At 35.0% G+C, this 13,678-nt stretch overlaps 1 protein-coding gene across 1 annotated transcript; it reads right to left on the reverse strand.

The window, feature by feature from the left end:
* Positions 1 to 5,774: 5,774 nt before the first annotated feature.
* Positions 5,775 to 6,879, reverse strand: LOC138387456 (olfactory receptor 13C3). The gene has a single exon (XM_069474507.1). The coding sequence runs from the start codon at positions 6,837 to 6,839 to the stop codon at positions 5,796 to 5,798; it is 1,044 nt and encodes a 347-aa protein (XP_069330608.1). The 5' UTR covers positions 6,840 to 6,879; the 3' UTR covers positions 5,775 to 5,795.
* Positions 6,880 to 13,678: the final 6,799 nt, after the last annotated feature.

Consider the following 13,678-nt stretch of genomic DNA (forward strand, 5'->3'; position numbering starts at 1 on the left):
CGCACACACAAATCATCATAATCACCACCAGTTTTCGAGTTAATCAATACTGCATGCTTACAGTTCACATGTGCTTACTGTTTTGAGAATGTCAGCAGAGACCCACCCTACACTCTAATACTCAGTTTGTTGCGTGTTGATAGGCAAAAAAATTTCTCTACGCTGCATAATGTCTTGGAGTCAGGAGCCAAACTCGACAGTGGGATTCTCATTTTAGAAAATAATTTAGTTAAAAAACATCAGGTAGAATATTTCAACTTTGAAGAGGGGCACAAATGAGAGAATGTTGAATTCTCAAATAAGAGATGAGAAAATTGAGCCTCAAAGAAAGTTTTAATTTGTATTTACTCAGCTTAAGGCCAGAAGTACATTTTTAAAAACCTTTTAATTTCAATTTTAGAAAATCACTTGACTTCTGTTGTAGACTTCCATGTGCCATATACTGTGCACTTGGCTGAGGTCACATGGATAACAACAGGCAGAGACAAAACCCTAAGCCATTCTCCTCCCACTACTCTCCATACCTAATAGGTAGCAGTAAAATCTGTACAGCAACCACGTGTCAGCCATACGGAATGGTCAGTGAGCACCACAGATAAATTGAGATCATAAAGGCAAACTTGACTGTGCTCAGTTAAGAATGCATAAGGAGAGTGGTTAAGTCCTGAGGACTTAGTACTTCTCATCATGGAGGAAGGTTCATGGCTGTGAGCTGGAATCATATGGCCCAGAACACTACCTTTGCTGTGAAATAATTCTACACTCACCCTGCTACAATGCTTCATAGCATCATAAATAAAAATTATCCTCAAGTGGTGTACACAAAGTGATCAGGGGATATACTGGGTAAGAGACATGAGCAATTTGAGTAGCCCAGTCATGAATGCAAGGAAAGAAGACAGCAAGACACTTGGCTTATCAGGAAACATGGTGATATTCCAGGTCCAGCCCAGATCTGGTCCAGGCCTGGAGAAGCTGCCAGCTTCCCCATCCACACAGCACATCTCAGGCTACCTAAACTGCCTTTCCTGCCGCGTGCTTCAAACTTTCCCTGCCTAGTCAGACATTCCATCACCAATTCAATCCACCTGAAACCAGGCTTGTCTTGATGCCTTCGGTTTTCTTCTGTTCTTCTCTCTTTAAATTAGTTCTCTTGTATATGGTGAGACAACAAGAGATATGGGGAAGGAGCTGGCCTGTGCTGCTTGCTCATCCCTCCACAGCTAATTCTAACAGTGGCTGCACATAATAGATGGGTTTTGATTGAATAGTGAAGGTTTACTTTCCAGGCACAGAAATTTCCCTGTGCAGTATTGGTGGATTACTACTCAGGACTTTAATATGCGCAAATTGTTCATTTGTAGCAGGGTCTCATTTAAAAAAGAGAAATATCTTTCTGTCAGTACAAACAATCTGTCATCTTATACAGAGATTAACCAGTTTATGTACTGCAGGTACAAAAGGATCACCTAATACCCACCTGAATGGATTGGCATAAGGTTAGCCTAGCGAAAAAGTACTTGGGAAAAACATAAAGTTCTATTTTTCAGGTTCTTTTTTCTTCTAGTGTATAGCCTCAGGTTTTTTTTATTTGTAAAATAGTGATAGAAATACCTACCTTACTTTCTCATACGTTTGTTTTGAGAAAAATTCAGACACCGTATGGAAACTGCTTTATGTATCAACTAGTATTGTACAGAAAATAATGCTAATATTATCATAATTGTATTTGGTAACAATAATATATTGGTAGCTGTATTGCCTGTTATTCACATTATAAATCTATATTTAATAATAGCTTTAATTATGGATTAAATAGACACAGCTTCATGGTATTCAGGACTGACTTTTATAGTGATAAATAATTTCTATCTCCTAGAAGAATCAGTTACTTTTTTCTTGGCATTTATGTCAACATTCCGAATTAAGGTCAGATTCAACAGAAGATGCCAGATTCCATAGATGTGGAAGATTAAATATTTGTTATGCAACACTAGTTGTAATTGTTCCCCAATTCCCAGAGCAATTTAAAGTTGGAGTGAGAGATCTGTCATACGGAAAGACTTCTGGTGCATCAGGGATAGTGTCCCACAGACCCAATTAAGATTGGAATATATTGTGACTAAACTAAAACTCAGAAATGAGATCGCATTCTCCTGCCCATGAACTTTCGGAAACAGGAACAAATATTCACTAAATTTTATGAAATATTAGAGGTTTTAGTTTAAAATATATTTAACAAAGTGAAGTCCATTCAAACTAAGAGCTTAATAATTCAAATGATAACTACTAAAATGAAATGTTAGAATTGAAAGAAATGATCTAGATATTATGAATCAAATAAAATGGATATTTGCTGTGATTTAAATGTGTTGTGATTTAACATTTTTGCTTACTTTTATAATTATTTGTGATAAATTAATTTTATTCAGGATGCCATCACCAACCTCTTTTGCAATGAAAGGAAATACAGATAAATAATAAAATAAAAAAATCCACAGGGAAAATGTGAATCCATATTTTTAGGGTCACAAAGGTAAAAAAAACAAAAAACAAAACAAAATAAAGTGTACAGAATGGATAGTTTCAGAATGAATATGTGGGCAGCACATTATTGAATAAACTGTTTTAGGAAAGTTTATTAGACTATATTGCAGATATTAACCTTAGATTCTCACTGTAATTTCCCAATAAATGCCACATCTCACTGTCAAATACTTGGATTCTGGAAAAAAAAACTATTTACTTAAAAAGCAAGGGCAGTATTTATGCATGCACATAGACACACACGCAACACACACACATAGAACAGAAACTATAGTGTGCATACATTAAATGCAAATGGCAATGTATCAGATTTGTTCTTATAAGATCATAGAAGTTTAGAGCTAGAAAACTGTAGATATCTTTTAGTAAGGCTTCTCTTTCTATAGACGTAAAAATGAAGTAAAAGTGATCAAATAATATTCCTAAGTCACTGTTAGTATTTGATTTAGGAAGAATTAAGAACAGTCTTCCTCAATCAACAGACAATGACAATAATGATATCATATGAATTTTTACTGATTCTCAGACAATAGCTAATGGAATAGTCTGAAATGTAGCCCTTCTACGATTGGAAGATAAAGGACCCTTACATGGGGTGGTAAAATGTGAGACACCTTAATTTATGAACGTGAAGAGAGGTTATCAATAGATTGTCTATATCTATCATAAAACTTCCCTTCTGAATTCAGAAAAGGACTAGAATCAACAAATGGGAGTCTTTATTCTCTCTTTGCAAGTGGCTTCTTGAGGACATGAGATGAGAGGACATGGAGGCATTTGAGCAATGCAGCAAGGTATGGAAAAAATATGCCTCCCACTGTCTCCCTTGAAAGACATATGCCTGAAAATGGATCTGCTTCTCAGCAGAAAAAGCAGAGACTAAATGCAGTTATGAGTCAGCTTCTGAAAGGATCCAGGAGGAGACAGAGCTGGCAAGTCATTGGCCCATTACCCTGGCTTCCAGGTGGATAATAATGAATCTCGACTGAGAGAGAAACTCGCTCTGAATGTGGGTTTGCATATCTTGCAAATAAAGCAGATACTACAACTACCACTAGTATGAGCCTAGAGCAAGAGTGTTGTTTTAATGTGCATGTTGGTCATCTAACTAAGAAACTCCAAGTAAAATTCAACAATGAGTTACAAAGCATCATAAACAATAGACTTCTCATATACATTCCCATACACAAAAACTGGAACCAATAAAACTTGGAATGGGCAACTGAAACCCCCACTTACAAAACTGAAGAATGATACAAAAGGGATGTCTTTTACAACTGAATGAATATGTGTTAAAACTTAATATACATGTCATTAAAGGGAGATCACCATTGGATATTGCTGAGATATTGTAAAAGATATGGAGAAAATAGTGAGAATAATACAGGCACTCATAGAAACTTCTTTCTAAAAATTTTGCTTTGCTTTTTGTTGGTGGGCCATTCACCGCAAGTTCCAGAATAAGCATCATTTACTGAACATGACACCATGACAATACATGTAAATGTTTCTTTTTACATTTTTAAAGTGAAATTATCAGTTTCTGTCTCTTTCCTACCTGGTGGATGATGCAGGCCTATATGCTTGGACTTATCCAACCCTACTCCATGTAACTGAGCATTGATAAAGGGGAAACACTGACGTATTTAGGTTGCTGCCAACTTTGTGAATCAGTCCTCTAGCTGAACCTAACAGTCCTACTTCAAGGAGGATGATCTCGATAAAATAAATTAAAAATGGAAGAAAAGAGAAGTGACTGCTGATATGAAGGGAGCCTATGGAAAGCACTTTGACATACTCTAAAATATATTTGGAGGTTGCTACTACTCGTATAATAGTATCCTGGGGAAATCAGCATTTGGAGTTCAAAATATATACTCAGACTCTACTCAAGTAATACTAGCAGTCAATGGCAACAAAATGTTTAATATAGAAACCAACATTGACTGAATCATTCTAACAGTTTCTCAGAATTGCCCTGGGAATTATAATTGAAGTGTTCAATGAAATTTCTTCCACCTGCAGGACCACATCCTATGCTTTCATTAAAGCCTTCCGTGAATACACACTTTGAAATCTCATGGGTTCTGTAAAATATCCTACCCTGGGTAAGTGCTGCAATGTTTAATTTAAAGATTTGGCCTCTCTTGAAATTGAAAAAGAAAAAGGAATATGATAGATTCACTGAGGAGCTTCAACTCATTGGAAAATAACAAGGACTGATTTAATTTTCCCAATCACTCACTCTTTTTGACCCTATAGGAACATCTCAGGAGGATTTGAAATGGTTGTGTCTATTATGGGGCTACGATACCCACCTTCCTCCCTCTCCTAGATTAGCTGCTCTGCTAGTCTGCAGCCTTGAAAGCTCAGCAGGCCTCGACTCATCAAGTCATGTGCCAGACTCTCCTTCTTCTCAGGCACCCAAAATCTGAAGAAGCTCTTGAAGCATCTCCGTACTTGGTTTGAATTGGAACAGAGTTCCCGTTCTTTCCCAGAGACAATGGTGAAATGCCTCTCACCACTCACTGTGCACTTCCCATAAGGTACAACATTCCCTTGATTATTTCTTCCCCTGGCCTCATCTCCTCTTTATATAGATGTGGGGGAAGGGCAAGGAGGGTGTGATTTCTATTAATGGGGTGACTTTCAGGCAGAGATATCTGGCTCTAGTTATTAATAGCTTAGAGTAAAAGAAGGGCTATCAGTCCTCAATCCAGAGTCTTAGCTTCAATTCTGAACTTCTAGGACACTAAGAAGCTGGTACTATGCTAGGTGCTTTCTCCATCTTATTGAAACTGTAAATGACACTGAGGCCTAGATTTTATTTATTTCCTCATTACAAGTAAGATAAATATAGCTGAGAAAGAGTGAATAATCTATCCAATATCATTTAGTTTATGAAATTACAGATTTTATACTATTGCCTATTTCCAAAGCTTATATGTGATTGTTTTCTGCTATATTTTTCCACAGTCCACCAGAAATACTCAATTCAGATATCACCAGAGATGATATTCTGATTGAATTCATTTATGATGTTTGTGAAATCTGGATCAGGGTACGTTGGAAACTGAGTTTGGGGCAAACTATAGTTCTCAGCTCTTATAGCTAAGCAGGGCTGGTGAAGTCAAAAGATAAGAATACTTCTCTCCCTAAAAATGGCTTCTCCAAAAAAGGTTCTTATTGATATACCTATAAGTCCACATTTGGACCTATTACACAAAGACTTATGTTTCCTGATGTTCTTAATGAATAGACTTTTGGTGCAACAGATATTTTACAGCAGCTTTTACATCCTTATTTCTTAAGCTATAGATTATAGGATTCAGCATGGGGGTTACTACCCCATAAAACAGAGAAATGAGCTTGTCTGAAGTTTGAAACTTGTCTTTTCCATTTAGGTCTTGAGACTTGGGTTTTGCATACATAAAGAAGATGGTACCATAAAATATGATCACCACAGTCAGGTGAGCTGAGCAGGTAGAAAAGGCCTTGCGTCTCCCTGTGGCTGAGTTCATTCTCAAGATGGTGTAGAGGATGAACACATAGGAGAAAAAAATGACCAGCAGAGGAAGAACCAGGAAGGCCATATTTGATATCACCATGGTAACAATATTGAGGGATATATCAGCACAAGCTAGCTTGAGGACAGCTAATATTTCACATGTGAAATGATTGATAATATTATTCCCACAGAAAGGCAATCTCATGGCAAGTGATGTTTGCACGACTGAATTGATTCCACCAGAGAGCCATGACACAGAAGCCATCAGTACATACACCACCTTGTTCATGATGATGGTATATCTCAGAGGGTTGCAGATGGCCACATAGCGGTCAAATGCCATCATGCTGAGAAGCAAACATTCTGTTGAGCCCATTGCAAACCCAAAGAACATCTGCACTGTACATCCAGAGAAGGAAATGTTTCTTTTCTTTGAGATCAAACTCACCAATGTTGAGGGAACAGAGGAGGATGTATAGCAGATATCCAGGAAAGAAAGGTTGCCCAGGAAGAAGTACATGGGAGTGTGAAGATGAGAATCAAAGATGCTTGCTATGATCAGAACACTGTTGCCAATTAGAATCACTAGGTACATAACTAGAATCACAGCAAAGTAAATGATCTCAGTTTTGGGGTATCCAGAAAGACCAAGAAGAAGAAATTCTGATACAAGTGTCTGATTAATCTCACTCATGTCATTCGCTTTGAGGATGTCAGAAAAATACCTAACATAACATATATTCACTGCAAAGAAACAAATGGTACAAATTACCGGAATGATCATTCTTTTAGAATGTATTAGGAGTGCTTGATTGAAGCTCTGACATCCAGTTATATTCAATAACACCTGTTACTAAACACAATAAGATTGGGAATGATAAGAAGTGCCTATACTCCATCAGCAATATGTTAAGATTTACCTATGACCAGACACACATACAGAAGTAACATTTCCTGCTGTTGAGGACATGTTCCTGAGTTGAGGACACTCTCCTGAGTTGAGGTTTCTGAAACCCCTGGCTAATTACCAACTAATTATATTTTTGATGATTTCTAGGTTGTTATGCCAATCTATGCAATAAGGCAAAAGAAAATTGTTTTCAATCAGAAACACCTAGCTAATCTGACCACTCAGTGTAGACTAAAGCCTAACTTATGCCTAACTTCTTCATTTCTTCTGCCCCAGCAAACAAGCAGTGGAGCAAACGATTACTCAACAAATACTGGAATTTTGAGTCAGCAATTAACAAAGTAATTAAAGTGTCACAGCAACTTTGATTTTTTTGTGTAGATATTTCTTTCTAGGCCTGACACTGCATACCTTATATTAGCTCAGTTTAACAGTGTGTTATACAGACAGTTAATCATAATAAATTGAATAGCATAACCTGAACTGTAACATCTATTTAAGGCATTGTTTGTTATTGATCTCGTAGTTCAGCCCACTCTTAGAATCTTGTATAACTGTTCATATCACAAAACCATTGCATAGATCAGTTCCACACAAATGTGATGAAGAATCCTTGGAGAACATTAAATAGTCTCTTTACATATTTGTTCGGTAGCTTGAGAAGAGTTCAGCTTGATAAGATATTCATTTAAGTCAACTTAAAAAATAGTAATGTTTAAATATTTTATATAAATATGTATACATGTTGCTTTATAATTTATAAAGTATATTCTTTATATATTGTCAGTTTTTCAAATATAAAGGATAGAACTTGACCAAGATTAACCAGGTAGTAAATAATAAAGTGGAGTTTGAAGCTAATATCTTTGACACAAAGTCTAGTTCATGGCTTCACTAATTTTCATATTCATAGGGAGCACCTGGTGTCTTAAAAACCTTCAGATTCTCTTTTAGTGTTCGGAGCAGGTCTTGAGATTAAGTGCCCAGGCGATGCTTATGCAACTGGCACAAAAAGCACTTATGTAGCAAGGCTTTAGTCTACACTGAGTGGGCAGATTACCTAGGTGTTTCTGATTGAAAACAATTTTCTTTTGCCTTATTATATAGATTGACATAACAACCTAGAAATCATCAAGAACATAATTCTTTTGTGTTTTGCAGAAAGCTCCAGATTAACACCATATTGTTAAATACTCCTTAAAAATATTTTTGAAGGACACATTTTTAAAAAGGAGAATAAACTTGTACCAGACTACTATAATAGTTTTAGAATATTACTAACAGCTTACCTTGGACTCAGTCATGTTCCAAGCACAGTAAGGATAAATAAAAGAATAATGTAAATTTCCTGCTATTACAAAGTTCACAATACATTTAGGGATACAGGAAAAGTACTTATGAAAGTGTGTAATGACTATAGTTACATTCTGTAGCTTGGATGAAAATTATAGTTTTTTCCAGAAGGAAAACATTTACGAGAAATAATCAGGCAAGAAAGAACTGAGGAGGAGTTTCAGATTTAGGCTGAATCTGGAAGTACAGGTTTGGAGGAGAAGAGGAATATCTCAAAAGGTAGAAGTTGAGCCAAAATTAGGAGTAAGCAAATTGGCAGCACATGATTCTCAGACAAGGGAGTTTCTGTGAAGGTGTGGTGGCAAGCACATCTGAGAAGGAAAGCATGGTAGGTGTGTAAAAAGACTAGAAAATCAGGCAAAGAATTTGGCACTTGTTCTAGTGGGGAAGAGCTCCATCATTAGAAAGCACAGAGCGTGGGGTAATTGCCTACCCTCGGTGACCTTAGCAACTATCTAATCTTGACATCGTATAATATGGTATTATATGATTTTTGAATAGAAATGTAACTCAAGGAATTAAGATATTTAGATTAGCGGGGTTGTCACTGATTGTTGACTAGATGTGAAAATTTATCTTTTCATAATCACCATCAAATTTGACTTTGGTCAAAATCACAAGTTTAGGCCTTGTGTGGCTAACAGTTTTGAGAATTCTGGCACCTCCACTCTTCCCCCTTCTGTGACATAGTTTGTCACATGGCAGTAGTTGAGAAAATTTCAGTCCATCAGATATTTCCAGGAGTCAGAAATCCAAACTGTCAGAATTCTAGTGCAGGGAAAATTTAGTTAAGAATACATGATAGAAATATTTAAACTCTGAAAAGAAAGACAAAAAAGGAAATATACAATCTCAATCTTAGGTTGACAAAACTGAGTCCACAACAGATTGTTAATTTTTATTGCTTAAGGCAAGAAACAGGGAAAACGGTAAAGGAGGAAAGGAGGAAGAAAAGGAGGAAATAGAGAAAGAAAGGTAGAAAGGGAGGAATGAAGGAAAGGAGGGAGGGAGGGTGGAAATATCTTCATTTCATTTATTTAGCCAATTTTTATTGCAGGATCCTATGCGCCATATTTTGTGCCAGGTCAGCAAGAACCATAGAAAATTGGGATCACAAAGACAAATGGATTGCACTCATTCAAAAGTGCTCAGAGATAAGGCGCAATTATTCTACACTACTTATGATAAACCAAAATTCTCCTCAAATGGGGTACAGATATGAGTCAGAAGATGCACTGGACAAAGGGACATGTGCACTCTGAGCAGCCCAGTAACAAATGCAAAAGGAAAAAGACAGCAAGACTTTCACTTAAATCCACCTGCAGCCAGGCCTGTCTTGCTGCCTTTTATTTTCTTCTGTTCTTTCTCTTTAAATTCATTTTATCATATATTGTGAGGTTACAAGAGACATGGGGAAGGAGCTGGCTCATTCCTCCACAGCTAAGTCTAACACAGTGGCTTTACAGGATAGATGGGTTCTGACTGAATACATGAAGGTTTACTTTCTAGGCTGTCAAGCAATTTCCCTGCGGAAAATTGGTGGATTCATGAGCAGGATGACTTTAAGACACCAGATTCATACTTTTGTAGCAGGCTTTAATATTTTTAAGAAAAGTATCTTTCAGTCAGTGCTAACAAGCTGCTATCTTATACAGATAATCACCCACTTATGCACTGTAAGTATAGAGGAACCACCTAATACTCAGCTGAGTATGCAAGATACGGGTTTATCAGAGTGGAAAATTCCTCAGACTAGAATCAAAGTCTTTGGTTTGAAGTTCTTTGCCTGTAATTTATAGTTTTCTTATTTGTGAAATAATGATAAAAACACCTGTATTATTTTTCTTTCAGGGATATTGTAAGTAAATAATCAGATAGTGTATGGAAATTGCTTTAAGGATTAATGAATATAATACAAATAATAATTAAATAATAATAATTCACAGCATATCTTGGTGATAATAAATTGGTAACTGTACTGCTTCAAGTTATTCAGATTAAAATTCACACTGAATAATACATTTAATTATAGATTGAGTTTAATTTAGTTTAATTGAAATATAGTTTCATGGTACAACAGACTTACCTTTATAGTGATAAATTAACTTCCACTTCCTACAAGAATCAGGTACTGTTTGCTTAGTATTTATGGAAGAATTCTGAATTAAGATCAGGTTCAACAAAAGATGCCAGATTACTTAGATGTGGAAGAGTAAATATTTGTTATGCAACACTTATTGTAATTGTTTCCCAATTCCCAGAGCAATTTAAAGTTGGTGTGCAAGATCTGTGGAATGGAGAAACTTCTGGTGCGTCTGGGACAGTGTCCCACACATCCAATTAAGAGTTATGCTGGGAATATATTGTGGTAGAACTAAAGCTCAAAAGTATAATAACGTTCTACTGTCCATGTATCTTTTGGAAACAGGGACAAGTGTTCACCAAACTTTATGAAATGTGAGAGCATTTTAGTTTAAAATTTATCTACCAAAACAAAGTTAATTATAAGTAAGAGTTTAATAATTCAAATGATAATTACTAAAATGAAATGCTTGCATTGAATAAATGATCTAGTGCAGATACATTTTTTATAGAATGGTTTTTGTTCTTTTGGGTAGATGCCCAGTAATGGAATTGCTGGATCAAATGGTAGTTCTACTTGAATCTGTTTAAGGTATCTCCATACTGCTTTCCACAGAGTTTGTACTAGTTTGCAGTCCCACCAGCAGTGTATGAGTGTTTCTATCTCTCTGCATCCATGCCAACATTTATTGTTTGGGGACTTTTTGATAAAGGCCATTCTCACTAGAGATAAGTGATAATCTCTCTGTGGTTTTGATTTGCATTTCCCTGATGATTAGAGATGTTGAGCATTTTTTTCATATGTTTGTTAGCCATTAGTCTATCTCCTTTTGAAAAGTTTCTGTTCTATAAAAAAAGACATCTGCACTGGAATATTTATAGCAGCATAATTCACAATTGCAAAGATGTAGAAACAACCCAAGTGCCCATCAATACATGAGTGGATTAATGAAATGTGGTATATGTATACCATGAAGTTCTATTCAGCCACAAAAAACAATGGTGATATAGCACCTCTTGTATTATCCTGGATAGAGCTGGAACCCATTCTACTAAGTGAAGTACCCCAAGAATGGAAAAACAAGCACCACATGTACTCACCGTCAAATTGGTTTTAACTGATCAACACTTAAGTGCACATATAGTAATAACATTCACTGGGTGTCGGGCAGATGGGAAGGGGGAGGAGGAGATGGGTACATACACACATAATGAGTGTGGTGTACACCATCTGGGAGATGGACATGCTTGAGGCTCTGACTCGGGTGGGGCAAGGGCAATATACATAACCTAAACATTTGTACTCCCATAATATGCTGAAATAAAAAAGAAAAATAAAGAAAGAAAAATAAAATAAAGAAAAGCTTTCTATTTATTGAAAAAAATGATCTAGATATTGTGAATGAAAATAAAATGGATATTTGCTGTGAATTAAATGCACTGTTATTTAACTCTTGTGTTTATCCTCATTCTTTTTGATAAATTAATTCCATTTAGGATGCTATCATCAGACATTTTTAGAATGAAACCAAATATAGATAAGCAAAATAAATAAATCCACAGAACAAAAACTAATCCATATATCTAAAGCCATAAAAATAACAAAAAAAAAAAGTCCATCATGGATAGTTTAGGGCATGAATTCAGACAGGTAGATAGCACATTATTGAAGTGTTTTAGCAAAGTCTATTAAGCTAGACTGTAGATTTTAACACTGAAGTTCACTTTAAGTTCTGATAAATAACAGGTTACTTAATAAAGCAAGGGCAGTATTTATGTATGCACATAGACACATACAACAAAACAGTATGTTTGCACTAAAATACAAATGGAATCTTGTCAAGTGTGTCCTATATTTGAAATCATAAGATCTTAGAGCTGGAAAATTCTGGAGAAATAAAATGTTAGGATTTATCTTTTTATAAATGCATAAACTGAGGTATGAAGTAATGAAATAATGTTTCAAAGTCACACAGTAATATTTATATAAGTCACAATTATCAAAGTCTAATAATCGAGATGACAAACGTAGGAGTTCTGTACTATCTTCGAACCTGTCTGCAAATACAAAATGACGCCAAAATAATAAGATCATTTAAATCAATACAAATTAAAATATATCCAGGATTCTTATATATTTTTGAATTGTAGTATCATAGAAGTTTTTGATCTGAAAAATTCTGTAGAAGTCAATTAAGATTCACTGTTCTGTGAGTAAACTGAGTTATAAAGTGATGAAATAATGTTTGAAGTCACAAAATCACTATTAATACCATGATAACTACAAAATCTAATATTCCAGGTGACAAATTTCTTTACAAAATAATTTAAAACAATTTTTTTGGAAATAATGGATTATTTCTCATATTTTAAATTTGTGGAATTTTTGCTAGTGTCCTACTTTTAAATTAATATGGTCAAAAAGTATTTATTGGACACCACTACAGTGCCTAATTTAACATTTTGCAAGGAACTGGGGGCTGGAAAAAGAGTTGCATTAAATACATATAACATATAATGGCCACATTATTTACACAAGGCAATAACTAATACTTCTTACAAACTCTTAAGACAGAAACATTTTTTCCAATAATTATGGTTTAAATAAAATGATAAAAATTCCATTAATTTAATGGAATAAATTTACATCAAGATTTCATAATAAATTTGACATGTGAAATATAGCCTTAAACATGCCCATCAATAAAATAACAAAAATGAAATAAAATGTAGTTGTATATATTTTTTCTTCTCCAAACAGAGAATAGGGTGCTTTTCTAAAACAAATATCCATGCTATTGTATTGATTTATGTTTTCTCAAGATTATATGAGCCCCAAGAGATAATTTTAGTAAAACATTATTTTTATCTTCATTTCTTATGCTTCACTTCTTTAATAGTAATACCTAACAGCATCTTGGAGTTCATAAAATATGTTCATATTCATTATCGTGTATAAGGAATATTTCTGAGTATCTATTATCTCCAAGAGAATGGAGTTGCTACAATCCTTCTCAAGGAGATCTTAGCACAGTGGGATAAACAGACCCATAAAGAAAAATATAATACAATTTGCTGAGTAGTTGAAAATGATGTATAAATACAATGTTATTATGTTTCTATAGTAATTTCCTCTCTCCCACTTTAATGGGCCTAGTAATTCTAAAAGGTCACAAAAAGAGTTCATTAGAATTTAGTGCTTTATAAGCCACATGAACAAATGGCTTAAGAGCAAAACTGCATATACTTATACCAGTGAATGGCAGATGAAAATCCAC

The sequence above is a fragment of the Eulemur rufifrons genome, chromosome 7 (assembly GCF_041146395.1).
Source record: "Eulemur rufifrons isolate Redbay chromosome 7, OSU_ERuf_1, whole genome shotgun sequence".
NCBI lineage: Eukaryota > Metazoa > Chordata > Mammalia > Primates > Lemuridae > Eulemur > Eulemur rufifrons.